We start from the raw sequence: 26,624 nt of genomic DNA on the forward strand, positions 1-26,624 counted from the left end.
CTGCACTATCACCCATTCTAACTCTACATACTAAACTACACTGCAACTTTATCTCCATTAAATATTCATTATTTAACTTTTTAGTCTCAGGAAATATTGTATCATCTTACATCTGAAGTAGCTACAATGATTTCAATTTTTTTTTTTGAACCAACAGTGAAATTCTAAAAAAGTAACTGCCAGAGATAATTTGGCCAACACATTTTTTCACCTTGTATCTACCAAACGGATAAAGAATAAATCTTCTAAAAAAAAAAAAAATTCAAACAGAAGGTTGAATGAAATAGGAGAAGGAGATAAAGAGTGAAACAAAATTTTATGAGGATCTTTGTAGATTACGTGTTTTTAGGATCGCAAAATCTAGACTATTTCTAGGACATTTCATCCTAGTATACAGTGGGGAACACAAGAGAAGGAACTATCTGCTTTGGAACAAAATCTATTGATCTATTGAAGGGTCAGGGGTGGGAGGTTGGGGCAACCTGAGGGTTTTGAAGGGTCAGGGGTGGGAGGTTGGGGGAACAGGTGGTGGGTAATGGGGAGGGCACGTTTTGCATGGAGCACTGGGTGTTGTGCAAAAAGAATGAATACTGTTGCGCTGAAAAAATAAATAAAATGGAAAAAAAAAATCTATTGAAAACAAAAACAAAACCAGAAGTTGCATTAGCTCCTGAGCTTAAAAAAAAAGTCCCAGCAATTTGGGGGTGAAGCAGGGTTGGGAAGAGGCTGTGGTTAGGGGAGGTATGTGATGCATATTCATTAACTGAGCTGATAGTGACTGAAAGATCCTTTTAACCAGGAGAAAGTGTTCCACTAGAGGATTGCCAACTAATAAAATGGACAGGATATGAAAGCGTGACTCATGCGGACTTGGCGTCTGGTGCCAGGGAGTCCATACAATGCGGCTCCAACACAGCTTTTTACTTGCAGTGCTGAGTGACCCGGAGACCTCGCCATTTCCATCCACGTCTACCTGGTTTCTTGCTCGGAACCTTGTCACCACAGAGCTGTATCACGGAAGGTTAGGTGTTCCTCAGTAGACAGTTAAGACAGAACGTGGAAACCTGCACTTTATTAATAACTTAAAGAATCTTAGATTTAAGAAACACCTCTGCTGATGTTTCATGTTTACTAAAATGTGCTCTCTCTTATGAAAGCTGAGGCTCTCAGTCTCTGCGCTTTGGGCTTGTCTTGGCCTCCTCTGTAGTGACAGAAAAAGGACTTTCTCTCATTTCGTCACTCTTGACGGGGGGTGGAGGGGGACACCGGGTAGTGAAAAGGAGATAGCAAATCTTCCAGGTTGGCAAGAATGTGTAGAGATTTAATTCCAGGCTACTTTCACTTGCCACACGGGCTAACGGATGAACAGCAACTAAAAGATGACTTCAGACCATTCACGGAGAATCTCTGAGATGTAGACCGTCTTCGGCAATGGCTCATACTTAAAATGGGATAGCGTGCCTTCTAGTTACCAGCTGCCAAGACTGCACAGAATGAAAATGACTCAGAGAAGTCCAACTCAAAAGTGCTAGGTCTGCTTTACAGACCTGGGTTTCTGCTGTGGGGTTTTCTCCCTCTGCCGGCCTTGTTCCTTTTGTGGCTTTTCATCCAGCCCTCGCTCGGTACTTAGCTATATGAGTGTCCAAAGAGAAATGTGGTCACGTAATGTGCCAACTCTGAATGTACTTTTATCTCGACGCTCTTCTTTCCAGTCAGGTGTTTTATCATAACAAACAGTAACAAAGCCTTTTTTTTTTTTAATTACTTAAGATATTCAGTGGCTTTTGTCTTCCTAGCGTCAGCAGGAACGTCAGAGGATTGTATCCAAGGAGCTAAATGTGCAGGACCCAGGGTCAGAGCAGCTGAATACACCAACCTCAGAAAACACAGACAATGAATTGCAAATGACACTCAAAACAAAACGAGAAAAAAAACCTTCACACAGAAAACTACAAAAGAACTCTACAGACACTGAATTGGCTTTCTGTACACACTGATCCTGCTTAACTGTGTGTGGTAACTAACCAAACGTTTCAGATACTCATGGCCACAAAATAAAGGCGCTTTTTTTTTTCCTGTAGGGAGAAGAGTGACAAAAATAAAAATATTTCTTTCCTTCAAGTCACTTCTTTACTTAAAAAAAAAAAAAAAAGATTCACCAAGTGGAGACAGATTCATAGCTCCTTCTGTTTTAATCTTCAAACACAACCAAAGAGTGGCATTAGCGACGGAGTGATTAGTCTTCCGTTAATTCTGCTGAAGGTTCTACACAAAAGGTGTATTGTTTCAGCCAGGATTCACATCATGAAACAAAATGGTTTGGTAAACCCAATAGAAGTGATAGTCCTTTCATGACACACAGGGTTCAGTACTGTATATTTCAACTTGTTAGCAAGTCACAAGCACACGCGGGAAATCAGCCTGCACCGCTGCTGAAGATGAATGGGAGAGGCGAAACTGATGAGCCGCTGTTTAGATTTTCCCACTGGGAATTATTCTGAACCATCCAGGCATTACATCATTCAGGTAAATGGTTGCAGGACAACATGTTTTGCCAACCAAAAGGGCAATGCAAAGACTCAGAAAGAAATACACAGTCTTTATTCTGGGATGAGATGTAGGATTCCTTAATTGTCAAGCTATGGTCCATTGCAGCTGATTGCTGGTAACTAAGATGCTAAATGCATTCTGGATGCTACCCAAAGGCAGTGCAAAAACCTTTCAGTTTCTTCATGAAGCTCCCTGTAGCGTACTTTAAACCAGAACTGACAAGTCATACTGATGTCGTAGATATGTATGGAAATAAATTTTACTGGGACTTAAATGATTTTTAAAACATTTCAAAAAAAGTTTATAAGCAAAAAAAAAATAGGGGGGGGGACCCTGTATCACCTTCAAGATAAAACCCAAACTCCTTAATCTATGGCAACTCTCTAGTACACACTATTCCCATATCATGTTCAACAGCCAGACCAAAGCACCAAGATCCCCATGCAATGCTTGTTTCTGTTTCCACGCCTGTGAAAAACACTCGGGGTCATTCAAGACTCAGTTCAGTTCTATTCTTCAGAAGCCACCTACCCTCTAACCCCAAGTGCCCTTTCTACTCTCCTTCCCTAAGGTTCCAGCTATCGGTCCACGACAGCATTTGTCAAACACATTCAATTACAGTTGTACTTATTGCGCTGCCCCACTAGACTGTGAGCTCCTTGAGGACAGGGCTTTCTCCTCCCTCCATTTTCAGGGGCCAGCGTCACCATCTGGTCTATCCGTGATGCTCAGCAAGTGCTGGGGACGGATAATAGAGAAAAGAGAAGGAAGAAAGGAAAAGGAATTCGGAAACCGGTGTCATGTTTCAGACAGGAGCAACCGCAAGGATGTAACATGTTCAACGACTGTCACCCGACCATCCCGAACACCTTCTAATACACACTGTGCACCGGCGGCTCGATTCCCTTTCCCGCTCTTCCCTCGAACTTGTATTCTTCTGCTCTCTCTCCCGTTTCTCTTGGTTCACGTCTTACACTTGACAGAGCTTTTCTCTATTTACCCGCTCCTCATTCTGTGACATTTATTACATATCCCCTTGTGTGGCCAAAGAAATAAGGACAGAGAGGTCTTCTCTATTCTTGCAGAGGCTGTAGACCCAGGGCACCCGCAAGCCCTGAGGTTAGAAACACTCAGGAACCAGCACCGCCCGACTTAGCCAGACATTTAGTACTAGTGAAGGAAGAATAAGACTCAAGTCTTTTATCCAATTATTTACAACCACGTTCAAGAAGGAAATCTTACCCATGGCTTGTTTCCCCATGGCGCACTGATACGTGTTTCTTGGGGACTGGTTATGATGAGGGTATGGGATGAGGCCAGCACAGACACCAAGCAGAGTGAAGGGCTCAATCTCCAAGTGGGTGGTATCTCTGTCAAGTTAATTAAGGATCAGACATCTCAGACACCAGGGACTAGAATAAATCTCTTAAAGGTCATAAAAAAATATTGCCACCAAGGTCCCCAAAGGACCTAAATAAAATGCGTAAATTTATGTAGATATGTATAAAAATTTACACGTAATTTACATAAAACCTCAAGAACAATAAAATTGGATGACAGTAAAACTGATTAAAAAACCTACTTAAGTAAAATGTAGCAAAACAAATTATTTTCTTCAGTAATAGAAACTTATTGCTTATAGAAATACAAGAGAAGAGAGATAGTACAGAATGCCCAGGTTAAAAAAAATAAAACATTATTACATACTAATAACTAATACTTATAAAGAAATTACTGGGCAATATCCAAATGCAATACTGAAAATATATCCACATGGATAAGTGGGTTGCTTTTTCCTCCTTTTCCAACTTGTATCAATGACAAAGGTGCTTTACCATTTTAGAGAAGAATATATCCCATTTAAGAATAGTTACCCTAGACTTAAGGGGACCAATACGATAGCCACCAGCTAAATGTGGCTGTTCAGCACTTTTCACTTAGATTAGCATGCTTGAGGAACTTGGAGGAGGTTTAATTTGACTTAATTTTAATTATTTGACATTTTAAAACTCAAATTTAAATAACTCAGTTCAGTTATTCAAAACCTTCATGTTTGTAACAACTTTCACTTGTGAATCTACTTTTTCAACTGTAAATGTAATGATCAGATCAGGTATTTCCAATGAACATTTAGCCCTCAAACTGAAACGTGCTTTCAAGCCTTATAGGAAAAAATAATCTCAATATTTTTATATTACTTGCATGTTAACATGATAATATTTTAGATAGAGTGGGTTAAATAAAATTATTGAGGTTAACTTCACTTGGTTCTTTTTTTCTTTTTTCAGGTGGCTACTGGAAAACTTAAATATATATGGGTTTACATGGTATTTTTCTTGAACAGCTTAGCTGTAAGAACTATATAAAAAGTAAGACTTCATCTAGTAGGTGTCATAATCTGGCTGCTTTATAATGTATTTTTGTGAAAATCCCCGTTCGGGCTGATACAGCAACTCAGGTATTTTAAAGGAAGAGGGCAGCAGCCAGATTGTTTCTTGATCTTGTTGGAAGTAATAGACATTACACGCAGGGTCTGTGGACTCTAGTGACCCTCTCTATTCCTTCCTCAAGTACCTGTGAAGCATAACTTCGGTAACTTCAAAGGTTTACAGTACCAGCGAAGACAAGTGATTTCCAAGATAACCCAACTCATTGGGAAAAATTAGTTGCAATACACATGGCAAAAGATCTCCCACTTATCCACTGGGTTTTTTTTTTTTTAATACATGTATGAATTATGCCCCTCGTCTGGTTACAGAGAATGCTTTCCATGCAGCTCTTGGTTTGAAGAACATGATTTTGACCTTATGACCTAGTGGAACCCCAACTCTCTCAGACACATTATGACTTTGTCAGCAGAGAGGGAAAGAGGCTTGGGTTTTGTTTCCTTGTTGTTTTTTATTTTTATTTTTTCCAAAAAGAGAAACAGCTTATATTGACATTTTATGTCCTGGAGTAATACAAAGTCTTAAATGTACTGTTTTGTTTACATACTGACCAATTTCACAATATGGGCCAATTTACCCATGTAAATAAAAACTACTTTTTCAGATGTATAGATTGAAACAAGCTGAAAATGAAGAAAGGTACAGACCCAAGTTTCTTATTTTTTTTTGTACCAAAAAACACATATATAAGATCATACGTTATCTAATAATTCTTCAAAGTCCAAATGCTCTGGATTTTGGTTTTTATGAAACAAAAAGGGATACTATTATTCAAAATTATAACTACCATAATCTTCTGTCCTGAACAGGAAATAAAAGACTTGCTAGTCAATGTGTATAAGAGCCTTAAGTTTAGCTCAAATTAAGAATCAGTAACCTGTTGTTTGCAACAGCAGAAAAATATTCATCAACAGATTAAATAAACTATGTGTAGTCAGACAATGTAATATAAAAAAATTAATGTATTTACATAAACATACAAGCATACACTAATATAGAAAAGTATCTAGAATGATAAAGTTGATAATGATGCTAAGTTTAAAAATGAAGATAATTAAAATGTTGCCTTGAGACCATGTATGTATATTTGTATTTACTTAGAAAAATACCTAAAAGAGTATATATTAAGCCACTGGCACTGATTATGTCTGGAGGCTGGAGTTTGGTGGGATGGGGAAGGAAAGGGATTCATTCTTTTTACTTCATGCAGGTCTACAATTGAAAAAGAGTCACAAGTATGAATTATAGAATACCAAATTTTTTCCATTTTTAAAATGAGTTTGATACATGGGCCAGCTTGGTGATTGGGTGCTACTGTTACTAACGGCTGCATTCCTGTGTAACAGTGAAAAAAGACAGAGAAAAATCCTTGCTTTTGTGAAGTTTCTAGTGGAAAGAGAAATAATACACAGATAAATCAATAAATATGCATTTTATTGATTTTATTGTAAGATCGTAAGCCCTAGAAAAATAAAGCAGTGAGAAGGGGTGCACAGAGGAGGGATGTCTATTCTAAATGGGGTCATCAAGGAAAGACACTGAGAAGGCGGCCCCTGAGGAAGACCTGGAGGAGGTGAAGGAGTGGGTGATGATGGAGGTGAGTGTCCCAGGCGAGGGAACAGCCAGTGCAAAGGTGCTGGGGTAGAAGCATGCCTGAGGTGCGAGGAAGAGGCCAGTGTGGTTATAGAGAGTGAGGGAGGCGAGGACGGAGATGCTGCAGACCCCAGGATGGGTGGGTAGATCGTGCAGGACCTTGAAGCCTCTGTAAGAACTTCCAAGGGAGGGGGAAAGCCACTGGGGGGTTGAGAGGAGAAGGGAAAAGACTACTTTAACCTACAAAGAATAGACTGTAAGGGAACAAGGGCAAAAGAGTCAGGAGTCTTTTGCAAGTCCCCAGGAAAGCCATGGCAGTGGCTTGGACGAGGGTGGGAGGTGGAGGTGGAGGAAAGAGATCGGACCCCGGGTGTACACTGAGGGTCGACACCACAGGCTAAGGGACCAGCTGTGGGTGTAGAGGAGGAGAGGCGTCAAGGCTGAAACAGGTTTCTGTCTGAGAATCAGGAAGGACGGATTACTGCTTGGAGGGTTACTGCCTAAGAGGTATCCTTTGTAGTCACTCAATCTTCAAATGGGAGTATAAAAATAGCACTTTGAAAAAGTCCTACCTTTTTTTTTTTTTTTCCAATGAGATAGCCCTACCTTTAAGGAATAAAGATTATGACTGAAAAGCATTGTTTACTAAATTTTAATAAGACAACAATGAAGCAGTACATTTCATCTGGTAGTAGGAAACAGAAAAGTACTTTCTCGACTGAAGACCTAAATAGTTATCAGATGGTAGTATTAAGCTCCCTAATTATTTCACAACAAAAGTGCAAAAATTCTAGTTTCAGGTAACCAGTACCACCAGTTACATGCATCAAACAGAAAAATACAGAAACATCCTCTAATGTATTCCAAATAGAACAGATGCTTCTAAAAATACTACTACTCTTCTTGAAACACTGTGAGCATATTACCATTTTTTATATTGCATGTAAATTCAGAGACATCCTTATAACATAGAATATATGAAATCCCTGTATCAACAAGAAATAGAGGTCCTCTCCAGAAGACAGAAATACAGCTTTACGTAGTCTGATCTATTACTTCAGTTTTGACAATGATCAAATATCAGAATCAGAGAAGCAATTCAATTCCTTTTAATAAATACACACTAAGTGTAACATGAATAGAAAAGATTAAGTCTAAAGACTTAGCAACTTTGTGATAAACCTACATTGGGATAAATGATGGGTTATGCTTTATTACAGGACAGTATACTTCTAACAATTCCTACTAAGAGGCAACACAACAGAAGAGATGAAACGAAAAGGCAATTTCTATAATCAGAACAGGTTTTAATTATGGTTATTATGGATCCTACTTACTTATTAATTGTATGTTCATAGAGTGCGATGTTACAGTCATTTTCTTCATTGACATCTAAATACTCGACTAGACTCTCATGCAAGAAATCTTCAAAATTCCTAGGAAAATATTGGTGAAATGTACATTACTAATAAGCATTTCACTGCAATGTTTTACGTGTGGTAATGGAGGAGGCTACTGGCTTTCATGTACACCCAAAGCACCTTTCTCTCCCAGAAAGTATCAATATATTGGGATGCTTGAAACCTGTTATTTTTGGATCACAGAGTGATCGCAAATCACTGAAATAAAAACATCTATGATACTTGTCAATCTGGTCGCCCCCACCCCCCACTTTCTTTGAAGAGAGAGCTAGAGTGCGAGGGCACCCGCAGGGTTGAGGTGGGGAGGGGCAGAGGGAGAGAGAATCTTTTTTTTTTTTTTTAAGATGTTATTTATTTATTTGACAAAGATCACAAGTAGGCAGAGAGGCAGGCAGAGAGAGAGGAAGGAAAGCAGGCTCCCCGTTGAGCAGAGAGCCCGATGTGGGGCTCGATCCCAGGACCCTGAGATCATGACCTGAGCTAAAATCAAGAGTCGGATGCTTAACCGACTGAGCCAGCGAGGCGCCCCAATCTGGTCCCCACTTCTGAAAATATCTTCTATGACTTTTAAGAGCCCCTGTGATGAGACCCCCAGCATCCACATTAACACATCCCTCTCTTCCTTCACAGTGAGCTAATTTACACCAACACTCTGATCCTCATGATACAAACTGGTAAATATTTTACAAAGTCTAGACAAGTTCACATAGCGAGGAACAGGTTTTTTAATAGGCTGATACACTGAGTAGGGAGGAATTAAGAGACTAAAAATGAAAATATACTTTCTTAAAAGCTCAGATCAAATAAAGCCATTGCTGATTAAATCATATATATATATGACTATGAAGGAGACTGAGAGGATTTGCTTTTGGCCATTTACCTGTACCCCTGAGCCAGCTCTTCCATATGCTTATTCGTGACAGCAGGCTTCTGTTTCTTAACAATTATGTAGGGTCTGAAATGAAAAAAAAAAAAATAACAAATTCGCAGCAGTTCAGAAGAAGAATTAAGTCAGCAAGTACACTGACTAGTGAAATGAAGGAAGGTGGGACGTGATCAAACCAATTCCTGGACCTGAGGGGTTCTCTGCACGTATGAGCGTGTAAGGGCCTATCCGCGCTTCCTCACGTACACATTCACAGATGCGCACATGTCAGAGCACGCATGTGTGTACACACATGCACAAATGCACACACATTACTTCCTCCAAGTATCTTAGGAAATATCTGGTTTTAAATGGAAAGGCCACACAAAAATGATCCTCAGTAAGATCTAGAAACAAAATCTTTACTGTCTTATTTTTTCAAACGGACGGTGTAAACACATCATACCAAAGGCATTTCACAGGACACCACACAGGAGTATGTGGTCTACGGCCCAGGAAGCCAGCAGGCAGAGAACTGTCCCTGAGGAGAACAATGTCTCCCTGAGAAGAGAGGGTCTGACGGACATCCGCTGTTCGGAGGGGCTTCTTTTTGGACAGACATCACTAGGCTACACTGGCAGGTTACCTAAAGCTACACATTTACAGAGAATAAAGCCTTTTTACGTTGTGATTTTGAGCGAGCTAATGGGTGTGAGGTAGAGAGAGCTTTTGGTCTCCGCACTCTGGTAGATTAACCTGTAACTGTCAGTGGTGATCCGCCGCCGAGGGCCTCGCCACCACAAGGAAACACGGACACAAAGGATGGCATGCGGCCCTGAAACGTCAAGGGCTGTTGCTATTTGGATAAGCAGCTCTCAGAGAGAGGAGCGAGCAACCACCAGACACTTGTGCGCTCTACCCTAAAGTCCAAATAACTATTTGTGGACTAATGAGCACTTTTAAACAGTTAAGAAGAAGAGCTGCACAATTACAAAAGGGGAACACAAGTTGCTGAGAAATGAACTGAGTGAACTTTTCATGGAAATCAACATTACCTCGAAATCCGGGCTTTTTCTGGGGAGGGAGGCAGAGAGCACTGCTACCTCATTCAAGGGCCGCAGGGCATTCGGGCCAAGAGACTCACAAGTGAGGACAAGGACAGACGCAGGAGACAGGAGCAGTCACACTCAGCTACCTCACTGCCAAGCTACTTGCTCAATAAACTAGCTGTTCGTCCTGCCAGACCTCTGTCAGGCCATTGTAAGGTGACTTCTAAAATATAAATCCTTTCTTTCAGACTATTCCATAATATACTCAATGTAATGAAAGAGAAAAATCCCCAAAAAGAGTAACCTAAGAAAATGTTACTGTTTTCCCCACCCTGACTGACTATGTTAACAGTTATACATAAGCAACTAACATGTGCCCGGAACCCACAAGGCACTCGCCACACCTTCTATCAGTTAGTTCTCAGGACAACCCTAGGGAGGTATCATGATCGTTTACATCTTCCAGCCGAGGAAAGTACTAAAGTCAGAGCCGCACAAGTCAGTGAGGGACAGTCAGGACTCAGAGGTACGTCATCACCTAGGGTTCTTTGGTTACAAAGAACAGAAACCAATTCTGGCTAATTGAAGCAAAAACAGAATTTACTAATAAAATTTTTTTTAAAAATTTTGAAGGAATTTACTCAAAGTGTAGGAATTTATTAGAAGGAGAAGAATGGGAGGAAAAAAAAAAAAAGGTAAAATGCCCAGCCTCACAAAGAAAAGGATCCCAAGGATCCAGAAGGGGAGGGGTAACGGGCAGTCTCCTGCATGTGTCGCTGTCAGGATGAATCAGTTCCAACCACTTCTTCCTTGAGTTATTCTGTTGGGGATTCAAATTCTCTGAGGAGAGAGTGTGACTGGCCTAGCTAGGGTCATGTGTCTGACCTTTGGCTGAGCAGGAGAGGGCACCGGACTGCTCTCAGAAGACTGCCAATGGGGAGGGGCAGTCCCCAAAGGAAAGTGAGGAGGGTCACTGGAAGGAGAAGCTGGATGCTGGGCAGACAAGGGCAGTCCACTCTCAGCTCTCACAGATCTCCACGCCCCAGCCTTCCCACCACTCCCACCATTGCTAGCTCACTTACCTGGGCCCTCGCCCTACCTGAGGTCCACAAAAAACCACCACAGAAAAACCCACAGAGGCTTATGAAACAAGGTACCATCCTCAGCTGATGTCCCTGGATGTCCCCCAAGACCAGATACCCTGTCACACTCAATGCTATGCCCCACCTCTTGGCCAGTACCTGCGCATAGTAAGCACTTACCATGTGCTGAATGACAAGAAGGCACCTATCCACTGGGTCTAATGCAACTCGCTCGTGCCTCCATGTTTTTATCCTTGCCATTCCCCAGCCTCTCTCTTCTCCCTCGTCCAGGAAACACGATCCCACTCATCCTTGAAGGCTCAGCTCACAGCAGTAGAATACAGTGGGTAAAATCATGATTGCTGGAGCCAGATGGACAAGAACAGACCCCGCCACCATCTAGCTTTGGGTAAGCTGCTCACGTCTCGTTCCACATTTGTTAAATGAGAAAGGGAACCCACCCTTACCCGGCCGAGTGGAGTTAAAGCGTCACACACGGTGTACCTACTGACATCAGAAATAACGGCAGCGAGCACCATCGCTAGCACGGCGGGCTGTTACTAGTCATCATTCTGCCTCTGCCCATGGACTGAGCTGTCTGAGGGCAGAGACCGACTCTGTTAGTCTTCCAATCCTCAGCTCCCAGATGCACACGCACGAGGTGTCCCCGAACTGAATTCAGCTCAACAGGGAAAGAGGTGACAGTGGATTCAAAGACAGAAACGAGCACTTTCTGCCAGAAGCAAACATGGCTCTTCTCAGCCACTCATACCTGCACAGCCTTCCTCCGTCAGAGGAGATGTAGACGCACCGGTCCGTGAGGTTTGTGGAGATGGACACGAACTCGTTGATGTAGCCCGCTCTTCTCATCAGGCGGAACGTGTTCACCAGCTTCTTGTGGTCTCGAATGACGCCCAGGATGTTACCTGAGCAGAGAGAAGCATGTTTCTCAGAGCGACAACGACAGAACTCTTCCACCCGACGAAGAGCCGCCCCCCACGGAGTCGCGCCCGGCAGACTCTGTCACTCCGCCAGGCGGCCAACCCACAGGCCGCAGGCCAGCCATGGAGCGGAGCGGCTGGCGGCGCCCGACCACCCGAGTCCACATGCTGGGTGCAGGACCTCGGGGTCCAGAACCCCGGGTTGGAACACTGGCTCCATCACTTCCGAAGGGCTGCTGTGAGGTGAGAGGAGTCGCTCCTCCAAGAAATGCTTCGAGCCCTGCTGAGCGCCAAATCACTGCTGTTCTCTGACTGATCTTCCTGTCATCGGCATCTGAGAAATGGGGAAGGTGGACCCTGGGCCCCAGGCCAGCGTGAGGACTCAGAGGGTCCTGCCTGACAGTGCAAGTAAGAGCTCAGTCTGTGCTAGCCACAGGGATAGACTGAAGCAAGTGGCCAGGGGCCAGCCCTGTTTTGCTGCTCAGCGGCCTGTGCAGAGAGCGGGAGGAAGGGGGAGAAGAGCATGGAAGATAGCAGGTCAGGACAAGCACCTGGGGGACAGGAGAGGGGACAGGCACCCAGACCACCAAATCCCAAGTAGGAAGGACGAGGCACCCTCACTGCCGAGGCTCTGGCATACTCTGCAGTGGGTAACAGCAGCAACTGAAGCATGAGCCGAAGGAGAGGGCCTCTGGCCACAGGCTGCCGACAATCTGTCATCGAGCGGCGGAATGTGAGTCAACTCGCTGTCAGGGCTGATCTGTTTCTGCAGAATGTCTCACATGTTAAGCTTGAACTTAACCATACCGTGCTGAGCCTTTCCCACAGTGGACCAGCAGGCAGCTGTGAAAGGGCAGAAGGCAGCCAGTGTCTGCAAAGTAACCTTGGACTCGGACAGCGGGACCCTCTCAGACCCTGAGGACAAGCCGGTGGGTAACGGTTTCTGTCACCATGTTTCTACCTCTAACTTAAGGCCCCTTGGGCCCAGAATTGAAGTTTATTTGTCCTTAAACACCTGGATGACAAGAGCTTCCCTCCATCTCCCCACCCAAAGACCCATCAGGCGCCACAGGTCTCCGTAACACACTCACCATTGAGGAAGACGAGAAACACGTTTGGGTAAGAGAGCTCTTCCCCACATAACAGATTCACATCTTCGACGCCCAGGTTACCGGCCAGCTTAACAATGGGCCCGTCTTCCATGTCCGTGGTGATGTGTGTCATGAGGGCCAAGTTCTTCACCAGACCACATGCCTAAAAAACAGAAGACAGTCATTTCTAAGACTGACCGTTAGTAATACCAGGTATGGTTTGTGTCTGAAAAAAGCTCACCGCTTTGCTGGCAGCAACATAAAGCAGCACAGCCTCGTAGCGGACACTTGGGAGATTCAGACAAAAGGCTTAAAAATGTATACACGGAGGAATTTATCCTAAGGTAGTAAACAAGGATATAAACATAGGTTTAGCCTCGGAAATGCTCAGCAAAGTACTATTTGAAACAGCAAATATGGATGGCCTCATGAATGCTCCTTTGAAAAAGAAACTGATTACATAAGCTGTTACTCCCTGATGACGGAACGCCACGGCCATGAAGATGACATTGCACAGAAACAGTAAAGGAAAACACGATGGGTACGGGTACCTGACAATATACAAGTGGCCAGAAATGAGTCAAGTCAACAAATTTAATGCCTAGTATCCTATAAAGCTTCCTGGTAGAAAAGGCAAAGAAAAGACCAAAGAACCGCTCCGATTAAGAGACTAAGAAAACATGGCAAGAAGCAAGTGTAATTATGGGTCAGAAAAGAGACACTGGTGTGATAACTGGCAAGAACTGAGTAAGGTCTAGATTCTATAATCTATGGATTATAATCTTGTTACCAATGTGAATTTCAGGTTGATAACTGAGCGATGGTCCTGTAAGATGTTCATATTTGGGGAATCTAAGTGAAGGACTAAGGAAATTCTTTTTACTATCTTTGCAACTTTGGTGTACATTTAGAATAACTTTAAAATGAAAAAGGAATATAATATTTTTAAACTTTTATACAACCAAAACACAGTCTAAGACAAAATATGAACAAGGACATAACACAGCAAGTAGAAAACAAAACACTTGAGACGCGTAACGTGTAGAGTGTATCTCTGCTTCTTTCAAACCATCTGCTGTGGTGATGCACAAGATAGGTACTTCAAGGAGGTTAGCTGAAACAAACTCTGGGAAATTCAGTGTTCCAAAGCCCAATGGGTATAAGTTATGCAAATTTGACAAGCTGCATAATTCTAGTGTGAATTTCCATATGGTTTAAGATAAATTAGGAACGGAATGGTAATTTTCTAAAAATCTTAACTCTGTATGGACTTCTATTTTCACTTCCCCCGAGTCAAACAAATTCCCACATTCTGGAACTTACATCTTTCACATGTCATAACAAACATATTGATTCATTCAGCAGATACCCGAAAACAAGGCTCTGAGCTAGAAGCTTGTGACGCAGTGGGAACCTAACAAGGTTCCTTCCTCCGGAAGTTTGCAGTTTACAAGGAACAGAATCAGGCGACACCAACAACGGTCAGCATGAAGGAGAAAGGGCCATGGTGCAGAACCTCTGTCAGCTGCCCGGGTCTGTACCCCTGCTGGTTGTCACTGCCAAGTCTGATGCCCTCTCGGTACACCCAAGGAAAATAAGGAGTTGCTTAAAAAGAGATGCCCGTGACCAAAGGTGAGGAGTCTCTCAATTTTCTCTCACATTCTCATCCCCTCGTCATTGCATGGCTTGATTCTCGGGGACAGGCTAAAACAAGCAAGAACACGGGGACCATATTTCTATTGAGGTGAGAGACTAAATCGACTGCCTCTGTTGGCACTGGCTTTCGGATAACACTGATGATGTCCTGACAGGCTGCGTCAGTTATTTCTCTGCCACCTAAGTGGCTGACCCAAGAAAGGATGTGGCCCGCAGGAATGGGGGCAGAAGCAGAACACCGGCAACAGGAATTCGCTCCGACATAACAGAGACGCCGCGGGGACCTCACCTCTCCCTCAGGAGTGTCCGAAGGGCAGAGCATTCCCCACTGAGATGGCTGGAGGGAACGAGGACCGCTCACTTTTCTTGTTTTTTCAAACTGAGAGGAGATTCTTGTCATCATGCCCAGTGCGGATATATACGACAAGCGGGACAGCACTTGAGTCACACCCTGGCGGTCCATTTTAAATCTCTTTAGAGACCAATTTCCCTGTGAAGGGGGGGGAAAAAAAAGACATAAGACCACCTCTGACGTGCTCATATGTTGCCTGATATGTTGCAGTCACTTTGAGAAGTTCATCACAGAAACGATTTCTTTGTGAAATTAGAGCCATGACGTACATTCAAAAATCAAAATATCACAGTTAAAATGAAAATTGAGCCAGGTCACTCACTGGGGCTTTCTAAGGCTTTCGTGAATATCACCTGCGTCTAGCAACCAGGTCAGAACATTCTGATGTATCAACACTATCTCGTCCCGGTGTTTACTTTCTGAAGAACTAATTATATCCTGAATAAGCCAGTTCAACCAGAGATTTCCTCTGGAAGCAGTAGGCTAATTAACAGAACACTAACCGTTTCTACACACATTTTTTAAGGTAAAAGTAGCTCAAAGCTCAAAGAGATAATTTCATGTGGGAATATGCCATTATTTGGATGTCTTCCAAAATCTGTTTGAATTAGAGGAAAATATAATAGAAAATGACCAAAAAAATGACTCCAATGGCAGGTTAGCAGGGATAATGAATAAATTGTAGGCTTCTTAATCAAGGTTAAAAATTGCATATATATTTATATGAAGAGATAGTATATATGTTCTGTGGCTATCATGTCAATCTTAAAATAGGTGTATAGGAAATAAATCTTGAACATTTAGTTTATCTCCTATACACTGAATATACTGTATTAAATACACACACTGAATACTCTGAAAGATAATTTAAAGATGAAGGTTAGGAATGGTTAAATTTTCAGTTCATGGCAACATAAATAGTAGAAAACAGTACGCATAGAAAAGTGAAGTAGAAAATGTCCCAAAAAATTACTGATTCAATAATCTTTCTGATTCAAAAGAAAAAATTACATCTGCTAAATGGGAGGTCTTCATTTTTCTTTTGAGATTCTAATGAAAGCTATGTGTGTTCTCTTGGGAAAAATGTACCTAGTCCCACAAACACAAAATTTTACATCCCACTTCCAGGGAAGGACTCAGGGATCCCAGGCTAAAAATACTAACAGGAGAAAAATTGTCAGAGTTTCAGAAGGAGATAAGGTGATCCGCTTGAATTAAAATATGGGACTCTGGGGGAGTTCTCTCACAAACTAAAGCGTAATCATTATTATTTAAGATCTATCACTGTAGAAGTTTGAGGTTTCCGAAAACCTGGGAGAGTTAAATTATAGGAATAAACTGTCCATTACACAGCAAAGGAACAGAGCAAACACATTACTCCACGAGTTAACTTCTTCTGTTGCTTTTTCAGTTAACTCCTTTCCTGCTCTGAACGGGGGAGGCCTCGTAAACCAACTGGCGCCCCGAGAGTAGGCGTGAGGAAGGTAAATAAATATTCTGCACAGAGCTAAAATAAGGCCGCAGCTGTTGGCAAACAGGAAGTAGGTGGGGAGTGAAGCCGAGATGTCCAACGGGAGGGTTTGTTCTAGTATTCTGCACGAGTCTTACAAAAGGGAGAAGAGGAGCAGACAAGGAGTCTAGAACTGCCTTTGGAGAAAACGTGTTTGTTGAAAATTTGCTACTAAATACAGAGAATTTTAGAGCTGATCCTCTCCTGGACGCAGATGCGCTGGGGTCCACCTGCAACAAGGTGTCCTGCAGACTTTTTGAGTAAGCAGTTTTCTCCAGGAGGTAAAGTGGTGTCACTAGGGGGCAAAAGAACTACTCTAAAAAGCTATTGTGACCTGAAAATCATGGGTCAGGACGCAAGGAAAAGTCACTCTACCAGACGTGTGCTTGAGTGCTCTTTGGAAGAGTTTCTTCTAATACCCGGGGATCTGCTTTCACAGAGGCGCGGACCACAAGACCTGAACGTGCCTAGATGGGCACAAAGGGCCCGGGTTGCCCCGGGTTAGAGGTGGCTGTCACCGCAGGGGCTGTTCGCACAGATCCACTGGCTGGTTTCTAAAGACACACGTGGCGGCAAGTCTGCCACAAATTCTTTATCCACGTGTTGTTATTCCACACTACTCTGCTGGGGTGAAACCCCATCTATAAAGCCAATCTTATGTCTGCCATGCAAAACACGACGAGACTTCATCAGATAGACGCAGAGGCGTGATGCTTTAAGAAAGGGAACCCAAAAAAAAAAAAAAAAAAAGAAAGGGAACCCAAACCCATCTGATAACCTTCTATGAAAGCCAGGGGCCCTGCACACATGGCAGCTGCCGAGGCCTGAATCCGTCACTCACATCAGGAACAGCTGATAGCCCTCTGAGGAATACAAACCTACAATGAAATGAAACACTCTGTATCGTTTTGGACCAAAGTTATCATTAATAAACCTACTTGCACTATGTCAGTTTTAACACAGAAAACAATGGGAAAAAGCGTCCATGAAAAGAATGGCTATTTCCAGTTCAACTAAAAGATTTTTCCTCCATGAAAGAGGATCTGTTTTCTTATTGCTTTATACAACAGGGATGACAATTTGGCAAAGAAGCTATATAGTAACAAAATTCCTAGTGATTGATATTTAAACTGCAGACTCTTTCAAAATAGAAAATTTATGATTTGTAAAAACACCTTTTAAATATATTTTTTCACCGAGACCCCAAAGTCCTTCCATTCCACGGAATCGATGTGTAACTAAGTCCCAAGACCCTAGCCAAATGACTGAATTCTTACTGTAGAAATGGCGTTCACCATGCCGTTGGTGATCTGGTCCTGACGCATGTGCTTCACCACATCAAACTGAGCTGCTCTTTGCTTAGGAATCACCTGGTCTGCAATCTTCTTCATTTCAGAATTAAATTTTTTGAATAAATCTTCAAAAAGAAGTGACAAAAGCTAAAAGAAAAAAAAAAGCATATGATGAAATTTCAAAATGCATTACTAGTCTATTTAATAAATGTTAGGTGTTTAACTGTTTTTTTAAAAAGATGGGGAAACTGCTTATCCATAAAAAAATATTTTAAAATTCAGTTCGATAAACATGTACTTCTCTATGGGCTTATCACTCTATGAGGCACTGGGAATGAGACCAAAAAAACACTGACACAACTTCTGCACTGAAGGACATTTAATTTAGACCAGTCACTTCCAGACATTTCGATTTCGCTGATCAATGACCTAAGTTTTAATCTTACAGATAAAGATCATTAAAACCCCAAAAAGGGGTGCAGGAGGAGAATTACTGTTAAAAAAAAGTCTGACAACCCCAAAGATGTGGCGCCATTTGGACCTCTCCTCTGTCCCTGGTAAAAACGTAAATCAGAACAACTACCTGGAGGACAGTTGCCATTAATCTAGTCTTCCCTAAACCCCCTCAGTTCCTCCCCTTGGTACATCCCCAAGGCAGAGCTGCTCAAACTTCAGCAAGCCTGGTAATCGTGCTCCAGCATTGTTAAAACGCAAACTGCTGGCCCCACCCCTACAGTTTCTAATTCAATAGGTCCAAGAATTTGCATTTCTAACAAGTTCCCAGGAGATGCAGGAGCTGCTGGTGGGGGAAGGGCACCTTGAGCATCAATGCCCTTCACAAATGTGCGTCCCTACAGATACAAGATGTTCACGGCAGCATTATCTGCATAAGCTAAAAACTGAAAGCCATACAAATAAGATTTGGTTAGATAAACTGTGGCAAACTCGAAATAATGGAACACTATAAAGCAATGAAAATGAACAAAATTGAAACGAAATGAGTAAGATCATGGCTGGACCTTAAAAGCATAATGTTGAGTGACAGAAACCACACACAGAATATGTGTGGTATGATTCCATTTACATAAGGTTCAAAACCACCAAAACTGAACTCTAATTTAATGGCAAAACTCTACAGAAAAGCAAGGACATGAATACCATAAAAATCTGGTGGGGGGAGGATTTTGATCAGGCAGGGACATGCTGTAGGGGGAACGTCTACTGAAGTGTTCAAATGGTATTATTTCTCGATCTGAGTGCTATTTACAAAGGTATTCGTTTTATAACAACTTGGTGAGCTGAAATTCATGTTTCATCCACTTTTCTGTCTTTACGTAATATTTCCTTAATAAAAAACTTCTAATACAATACCCACCAATTACTCTGACATCATCTCATCTTCGAAAGGACATTTTAACATCAAAAAACGGCAGAGCGAATAATCTCAGAAGAAAAACCCAAAAAGTAAATACAATTTGCTTGAAAAAACTCAAACCATCTGGGGGCGCGTGGGTGGCTGTCAGTTAAGCGTCTGCCTTCATCTCAGGTCATGGTCCCAGGGTCTGAGGATAGAACCCTGAGTCAGGCTCTCTGCTCAGTGGGGAGCCTGCCTTTCCCTCTCCCTCTGCTCTCTGCACCTGCCACTACCTCTACTCTCTGTCTCTCTCAAATAAAACTCAAATCATCCATCCGTGCTCATTCTTCTTCAGACCAGTGAAAACTGAACCACGGACTCAACAATCCTCAGACCAGTGGTCTGGGCACAGTCTATATAAGCAGAGAATGATGTAAAGGTAACAGAGACCAAAGTCAAGTCTGAAACAAGACAGTTCAGCCTATGCTAGAAAAAAAAAATTAAAGTGTTGGGCGCCTGGGTGGCTCAGTGGGTTAAGCCGCTGCCTTCAGCTCAGGTCATGATCTCAGGGTCCCGGGATCGAGTCCCACATCCGGCTCTATGCTCAGCGGAGAGCCTGCTTCCCTTCCTCTCTCTCTGCCTGCCTCTCTTGTGATTTCCCTCTGTCAAATAAATAAATATAATCTTAAAAAAAAAAAAAAATTAAAGTGTTTAAGCCGTCACCCTAAGATTATTGGAAAAGAGTATTAATGAATGATTTCATGAAACAGATGAACAATAGAGGTGGAAGGAATGCTAGACTCTGGAGGGAGTGGAGAGCTTAAGAAAGATTTGCAAATTCCCTATCCAAGAGAAGCAGAAAGCTAGAAGACAATACCCCCTCCACTCTAATAATAAAAAAAGATAAATCAACTATGAAATCATACATTTTTGGAGTTCAGCTGAGAGCTAAGGTTGCAAGGCACCCAAGGGAACTGAATACAAGGGTTATGGGCTGGATGTCCAGGGAGAGATAGGACACATGACAGAGAGGACATCTGCCACAGAAGAAGAAATGTGACAAAATTTTAAGTACTTTCTAAATGCCAAATGTGAACTCTCGTGGAAGCTTAGAATCCTTCAGAACCTCTGACATAAGAGGTTCTAAACCTACAAGTTCTTTTCCGTGGCGTGCTCCCAAAAGACTGGTGTCAAACAAAAGACCTGAAAAGATGAGATGATTCCTTCATTGGAACAAGCAACAAAACCCTGTCTCCCCTGACTTTTGCATAGATGAAGCAAACGCTTCAAGTTGCCAGAGAAGCATCAGAAAACCCTCCTGCCAATACAGTTCGGGGGAAAGGCGACCCGCACTGAGAGAGGGATAGAAGCCTCTGTCCCTGAGGCTGAAGAGGACAGCCCCCTGCTCCCACCATAAGCCTTGTATCTAGTAATAAGCAATAGCAAGCCTACCGCTTCAAGAAGCCCAGCGAACCCTCTGGTCACCAATTGCAGGGAAAAGGACAAGGCCCAGATGGAAGAGGCGAGAGAAGCCAAACTGCTTGCCTGGGTCAAGAATCCTGCATTGGTACATAGCAAGGGCCGGATACCACAGGCAAGGGCAGGTAACGGAAAGCTTTGCTTTATAAAATTGAGGAACAGGACAGAATGTCCGTTCTTACCACTTCTACTCAATGCGGTATTTGGGGTAGCGTTCAGTGCACTAGGGCAAGAAAAAGAAAATATATAAAAGTCAGAAAGGAAGAAGTAAAACTGTCATTACTTGCCGATAAGTTGAATGTCCACATAAGAAATCCCAGAGTCTTAAAAAACAAACAAAACAAAAACTAGTAGACCCAATAAGTGAGTTTAGCAAGTCTGCAAGATACAAGGTTAGCATACAAAAAGAAATTGTGTTTAAATTTTTAAAAAAGATTTATTTGAGAGAGGGAGGGAGGGAGGGCATTAGCAGGGGGTGAGACTGAGGGAGAGGGAGAAAGAGAATCTCAAGCAGACTCCATGCAGACCAAGGAGCCCACTGCAGGGCTCGACCTCATGACCCTGAGATCATGACTTGGGCCGAAACAAAGAGTTAGGCACTTAACTGACTGAGCACTGGGCACTGCCCCCCCCCCAAAAACTGCATTTAAAACATTACTGAGAGACATTAAAAAGAATCTGAGATACACTATGTTCACAGATTAGAAGACTCAGTATTATTTAGACATCAGTTCTCCCCAACTTATTCTATAAGTTCAAAATACCAATCAAAAACTAGCAGGCTTTTTTTTTTTTTCAAAAATGGAAATGCTAATTCTAACATTTAAGTAAAAATGTTAAAATTCCCAAGTTTATGATGATAGAAAGAAAAAAAAACCTTCATCTGTGGAAGAAACAAGAGAGCTAAAACATATTCCATAAACTGGGTAAAAAAAAAAAAAATCTAGCAAGCATTTACCCTGCCCTTTCCTACATAAATTACATCTCAGAGTAACCAAAGAGATGATAAAGGAAAGTATTCTTTATTGAAAATTGTAGCTAAAAAAACAAGAAAGAATAAATTAGAGTATCACTACTTTGCATGCCCTAGTCAAACAATGGGTAATAGAACGATCATCATCAGCTGTTAAATAAAACCATCAGGATTTGGGCACCTGGGTGGCTCAGTGGGTTAAAGCCTCTGCCCTTGCCTCAGGTCATGATCCCAGGTCATGATCTCAGGTCCTGGGATCGAACCCCTGCATCAGGCTCTCTGCTCAGCAGGGAGCCTGCTTCCCACCCCCCCACCCCACCACCTCTGCTTGCCTCTCTGCCTACTTGTGATCTTTGTCTGTCAAATAAATAAATAAACTCTTAAAAAAAAAAAAAAAGAAAGAAAGAAATCCTAAGAAATACTGAGCACCAAACATTAAAAAAAAAAATCAGGATAAAAGATGATGGGGAACTTTACAGTAGATGAATCAGGGACCCACACTCCTAAACCCAGTGATCTCCAATTTCAATGACACAAAGTATAGAAACAACCAGTCATGCTCTCCCTGAGAGGCTACAATAGCCAACTGCACAATGCAACCCAGGAAGCATTCTAGCCAAAAAAAATTTAAAAAAAAAAAAAAAAGAGAGAAAAACAATGAATACTGTTATGCTGAAAAAAATAAATAAAATGGGGGAGAAAAAAAAAAAGAGAGAGAGAGAGATCTTGACTATAACCCAGCCTCTGAATTTGATTCCTGGTTTACAAAAAATTTAGAGGACAGAGAAATATATAATATAAAGATGCCATGAGGATACTATCAGCAAAACCCAGAATTACGAAATAAATAAATAAATAAATAAGGAGAATTCAAATCAATACCACAAGGATATGCCACTTTACACCCACTAGGCAAAAGTGTTCAAAGTCTGATACTAAGGCACAGGACAGAGATCATGAGGAACTCCTACACCGTACAACAGACAAATACTTGGGAAACTAGTTTGACATTCTCCAGTTAAACTGAAGATTTAACTTGACTCTACGACTAAGCATTCCTATTTGTGAGATTCTTGCATAATGGCACCAGAAAATACAAATAAGAATGTCAATATTTTTTTTAAAAAGGGAAAATCATAGAAAGGAATGACTGGCAGAATAAAGTGTTATTTATCATAAATATATACATACCTTATATACCATATCATATTCCATATATACAATGGAATATAATACCAAACTGGAAGTACAGTGACATGCAACAATATAGACAAATGTTAAAAACAATGCTGAGTGAAGAAAAATGTTGCTGAAAAATGTATATGGTATGAATCTATTTTTATAAAACTCAAAAAATAAGCAAAACTTATTGCAATAAAACATTTAAAATTTTTAAAGATGTAATTTTAAAAAGTGCAAAAATTCAGGATGGGAGAAAAAAGAGGAACAGAGTAAGAAATACACAGGTAAATGGAATGGTATGAATAACGGTTGATTATTAAGAATTTCTCAAGAGTGGCTCTGGGGGTACTGATTTTATTTGTACCCTTCCCTTCATAAGTGACATATATGTAACATTTTAATTTTTATTTTCATGTTAAAAATTACATAATAAAAATTAAATGATATTAAACCATGAGGACTATCTGAAACAGTCTAACGACAGAAGCCAAATCAATGGGATGGAACAGAAAGTCCTAAAAACAGACAAGGATGGTGATGGTTCTGTTCCCAGAACTGGTAAGAGAGCTCCTACTAGATGGACTCACCTGCTGATAATAGTTATAAAGTCTGGACAAAATATTAAAACTACCTGAATTATGGGGAGGCCACATTGGTAAGAAGGGTCCAAGCTACGCTGAGAAGCTAAAATTCAGAGACAGACCCGCGGTCTTACTGGATTGAAGACCCAGATGAAAAAGATCTGAGCTATGGGAGAAAACCCCCAAATTATGTGTGTAAACTTAGCCCAAATCTCTGGCTGACCCCTGAGGTGTGGCCCAAGTCTTTCCAGTGCCCCAAATCTGGGTGGAGGTTGTAACTGCTTCTTCCAATACAGTAGAAATTAAAAAAGCTGAAGACCAGGTCATGGAGGCCCCTTGGGCTCTGTCTCGTTCATGGGAAACATTCATTCACAGCCCAGAGCCACTGACGGCACCTCACTGGACAGGTCAGGTCCTAGGCAAGAACCTTCCAGCCTTCCCCACAACCATTAGCGGAACACTGCCAAGTGACCTCCATCTACACCATGTGAAACAAGAATTGAACAGCCAAATCCTGCCTGAATTCCTGACCCACAACTGTGAGTTGAAATGAAATGGTGGTTGTTTTGGGATAGCATGTCACGTACCAACAGATAACCAGAACACCATTTACAAAAAGTTCCTGAAACTAGAGCGGTGGCTCACTACAAATAAACAGTAGGTGCGCTTCTTCAATAATCAAATATAATACATAGTACAAGTACCTGAGTTCCTCTGTCAAATTAATTGCTTTTTTTTTTCCTTTGTGGCATTTTTCCCTTCCTTTAAAAGAGGAAGAAAAAGTTTGACCTATTTATAATGTAAGTTACTAACAAAACATTAAAGTAATATCACGGGAGGGGGTGACATACCCTATTTACTTACAAGGGAATTCTGAAACTCAGGGAAACCATGTAAGCTAAAGATTTCCCAAGTTCCATACGGACTATAGTCCTGAATATCTATAACCCATAGGTAGATTTTGGACTCAGAAGGAAGAAAATATTGAAAGCAAATGAGTCTTCTCCTCGAGCTACCCACTACTGAAGAATTTCCAAAGTGGAATGTGATTTTAAGTTAGACATGTCCTTCCTCTTTCCTACTAAAATCAACTTTGCAAAATAGGAAAGGCAGAATTTTAGACTTGAATGTACGACGTCAGAAGCGTTCTACAAAGAAAACTTCCTCCTCTGAGAGCTTGTGAAACCTTTCTCCTACTCAGACCCAGCAGCCTCACTCCTGAGAGGAAAGGATACGGGAAGGGGAGCAGGTGCAGAGGGGGGAGCAGGATGGAGAGGCCCACTGCAGCAGCTCCCTGGGCACACTGGCAAAAGGGACCTGAATAAGCATCCTGAACAGAAGCAAATGCCCTTCACCTAAACCACAAAAGGTCAGCTCTATTTTTACGAGTCCCTCACGCTGAGACTTTCGTGTCTCAAATTACGACAAAGATTTTTGGGTTCCAGCTGAATTGGTTGTGGCCCCGATTCAAACACAAGGAAACACCTCTCGTTCTGAACAAGTAAAACCTGAGGGCACGCTCAACAGAATTACTGCCTCAATAAATTTCTCCACCTCTAAATTTTCAGTTTAAGAGAAGTTACGTTCCCCAGTTCACGGGGCAGTGAGAAACTACAGGGCCACATCGCACAATAAGCCACATTATTTAGGTCAAGAGTAAAAGGATGAGAAGAGATGAAGCACTGGTGATAATATTCGTACGAGGCCTGCCAGCCTGTCGAGGACAGGAACACTAAGAGCAAATTATATTTAAGGGAAAAAACGCTGACAGCTCATCAATTGATTTGCAATGAAAATGCTAAAAAAAAATTAATAAAGAAGTTAAGCTGCTGAAATACAGTTTCACCAATTAGCTTAATGTCAGAGAATTCTAATTAGGCGTCTTGAGATTGCTATTTAGTGTTAAGCCTTCAGAGTGCCAAATTCTCCTTTTCACACAAACTGGTTGCAAAATTAAAGACATTAGGCAGCCTTAATTACATTATCAGAACAGCTGGGATTAGGCAATCTCTGAAGTCAAGACGGCATTCTTTTGTCACAGGGTGGAAATCCCTGGCTTTCCAGGGTGCCGGATTTTTGGTGCCGTTCCATATCTCATCCATACAAAGCAAGCTGCATTAGAAACAAAAAATTTGCAGACAAAGAATAGAGTAATGCTCAGCAAATAATGAACACATTACCGAAAAAGAAAAGGTAGGTGAAAAGATTAAGCCTGAAATCGGTAGGTTTTGCTAACACCTCTACTGGCGGCTGGCCTGCCAGCCCTCCGGTGGCAGAGAGACTGCGGGAAAGCTCTGTGAACCCACTTGGCCAGTGGAAGGCAGCTCTGTTATCTAAAGCTGAAGCACATTATACTCCCTCGTCCCACGGGCTGTGAAATTAGCAGCTATTGTTTTTCCGCATTTTTGCCAACACAATGCCTTTTATGTCTTTACATTGTTTATAAAGCAATGTTTTCTTGCGCATGGGAACCTCTTTTTAATTCTAATTTTTTAAGCAACAGGATAGTCTCTCCTCTCCTGACTCCATTCCTTATTCCTCTAAACAATCAACACTTTTTTTCATGGCCTCATCTAACAGCATGATTTTCCTCCTATTAAGAAACTAAAAATTGGGACTGATGGTGATGGGGACATCCATAAGACCCTGAACAGAGGTCAATCTGAAGGTGGCAGAAAACCCACCTGCTAGCACCAACCATGAACCACACGGAGCTTCCCCCGTAGTCCAGACACTAACCCTTTTCCAAAACCTAAAACTGCTATCATTTTGTAATCCCAGTTTTTAAATTTTAGTTGTAGTACCTGTTATCCTAGGCACCATCATCTGTCATCTGGAATATTGCCCCAGCCTCCTAACTGGCTCGCTTCCTTCCCCGTTTGTCTCCAAATCTGATCTTTCTAAACTGAAAATCAGATTGTGTCACCTGCGTGGTTAAAACTCTTCCGTGGTTTTCCACAGCAAGGAAACTCAATCCAAACCCCCTTGCACAGCCCCCAGGCTAGTTCTCCAATGTCTTCCCCACACCCACAGCTCCTGCCCAGCCCAGTGACCGTCTCCCAGCTCCCCAAGCTAGAACCATGCGGGATGGACACACGCGCAAGGGTATCTTATTGGAATGCAGTTCCCAAGGTTGCAGGAGACAGGCTTCTCCTCACCGATGTCTCAGGGGGAATGTCTGAAGGCTCAGCTTAAAATACATCACT

At 42.0% G+C, this 26,624-nt stretch overlaps 1 protein-coding gene across 2 annotated transcripts in view; it reads right to left on the bottom strand.

Moving 5' to 3' along the window:
• POLR3B (RNA polymerase III subunit B) overlaps positions 1-26,624 on the bottom strand; it is a 106,218-nt gene that overhangs the window by 42,022 nt on the left and 37,572 nt on the right. For both annotated transcript variants that reach the window (XM_046013525.1, XM_046013526.1), the window contains exons 13-19: positions 17,835-17,996; positions 14,985-15,185; positions 13,040-13,202; positions 11,780-11,933; positions 8,892-8,966; positions 7,928-8,026; positions 3,793-3,920 (exon numbers count right to left, since the gene is read on the bottom strand). In XM_046013525.1, coding sequence (XP_045869481.1) covers positions 3,793-3,920; positions 7,928-8,026; positions 8,892-8,966; positions 11,780-11,933; positions 13,040-13,202; positions 14,985-15,185; positions 17,835-17,996 — 982 coding nt within the window. The remainder of the gene's footprint in view (positions 1-3,792; positions 3,921-7,927; positions 8,027-8,891; positions 8,967-11,779; positions 11,934-13,039; positions 13,203-14,984; positions 15,186-17,834; positions 17,997-26,624) is intronic.

This window comes from Meles meles, chromosome 7 (assembly GCF_922984935.1).
Source record: "Meles meles chromosome 7, mMelMel3.1 paternal haplotype, whole genome shotgun sequence".
In the NCBI taxonomy this organism is placed as follows: domain Eukaryota; kingdom Metazoa; phylum Chordata; class Mammalia; order Carnivora; family Mustelidae; genus Meles; species Meles meles.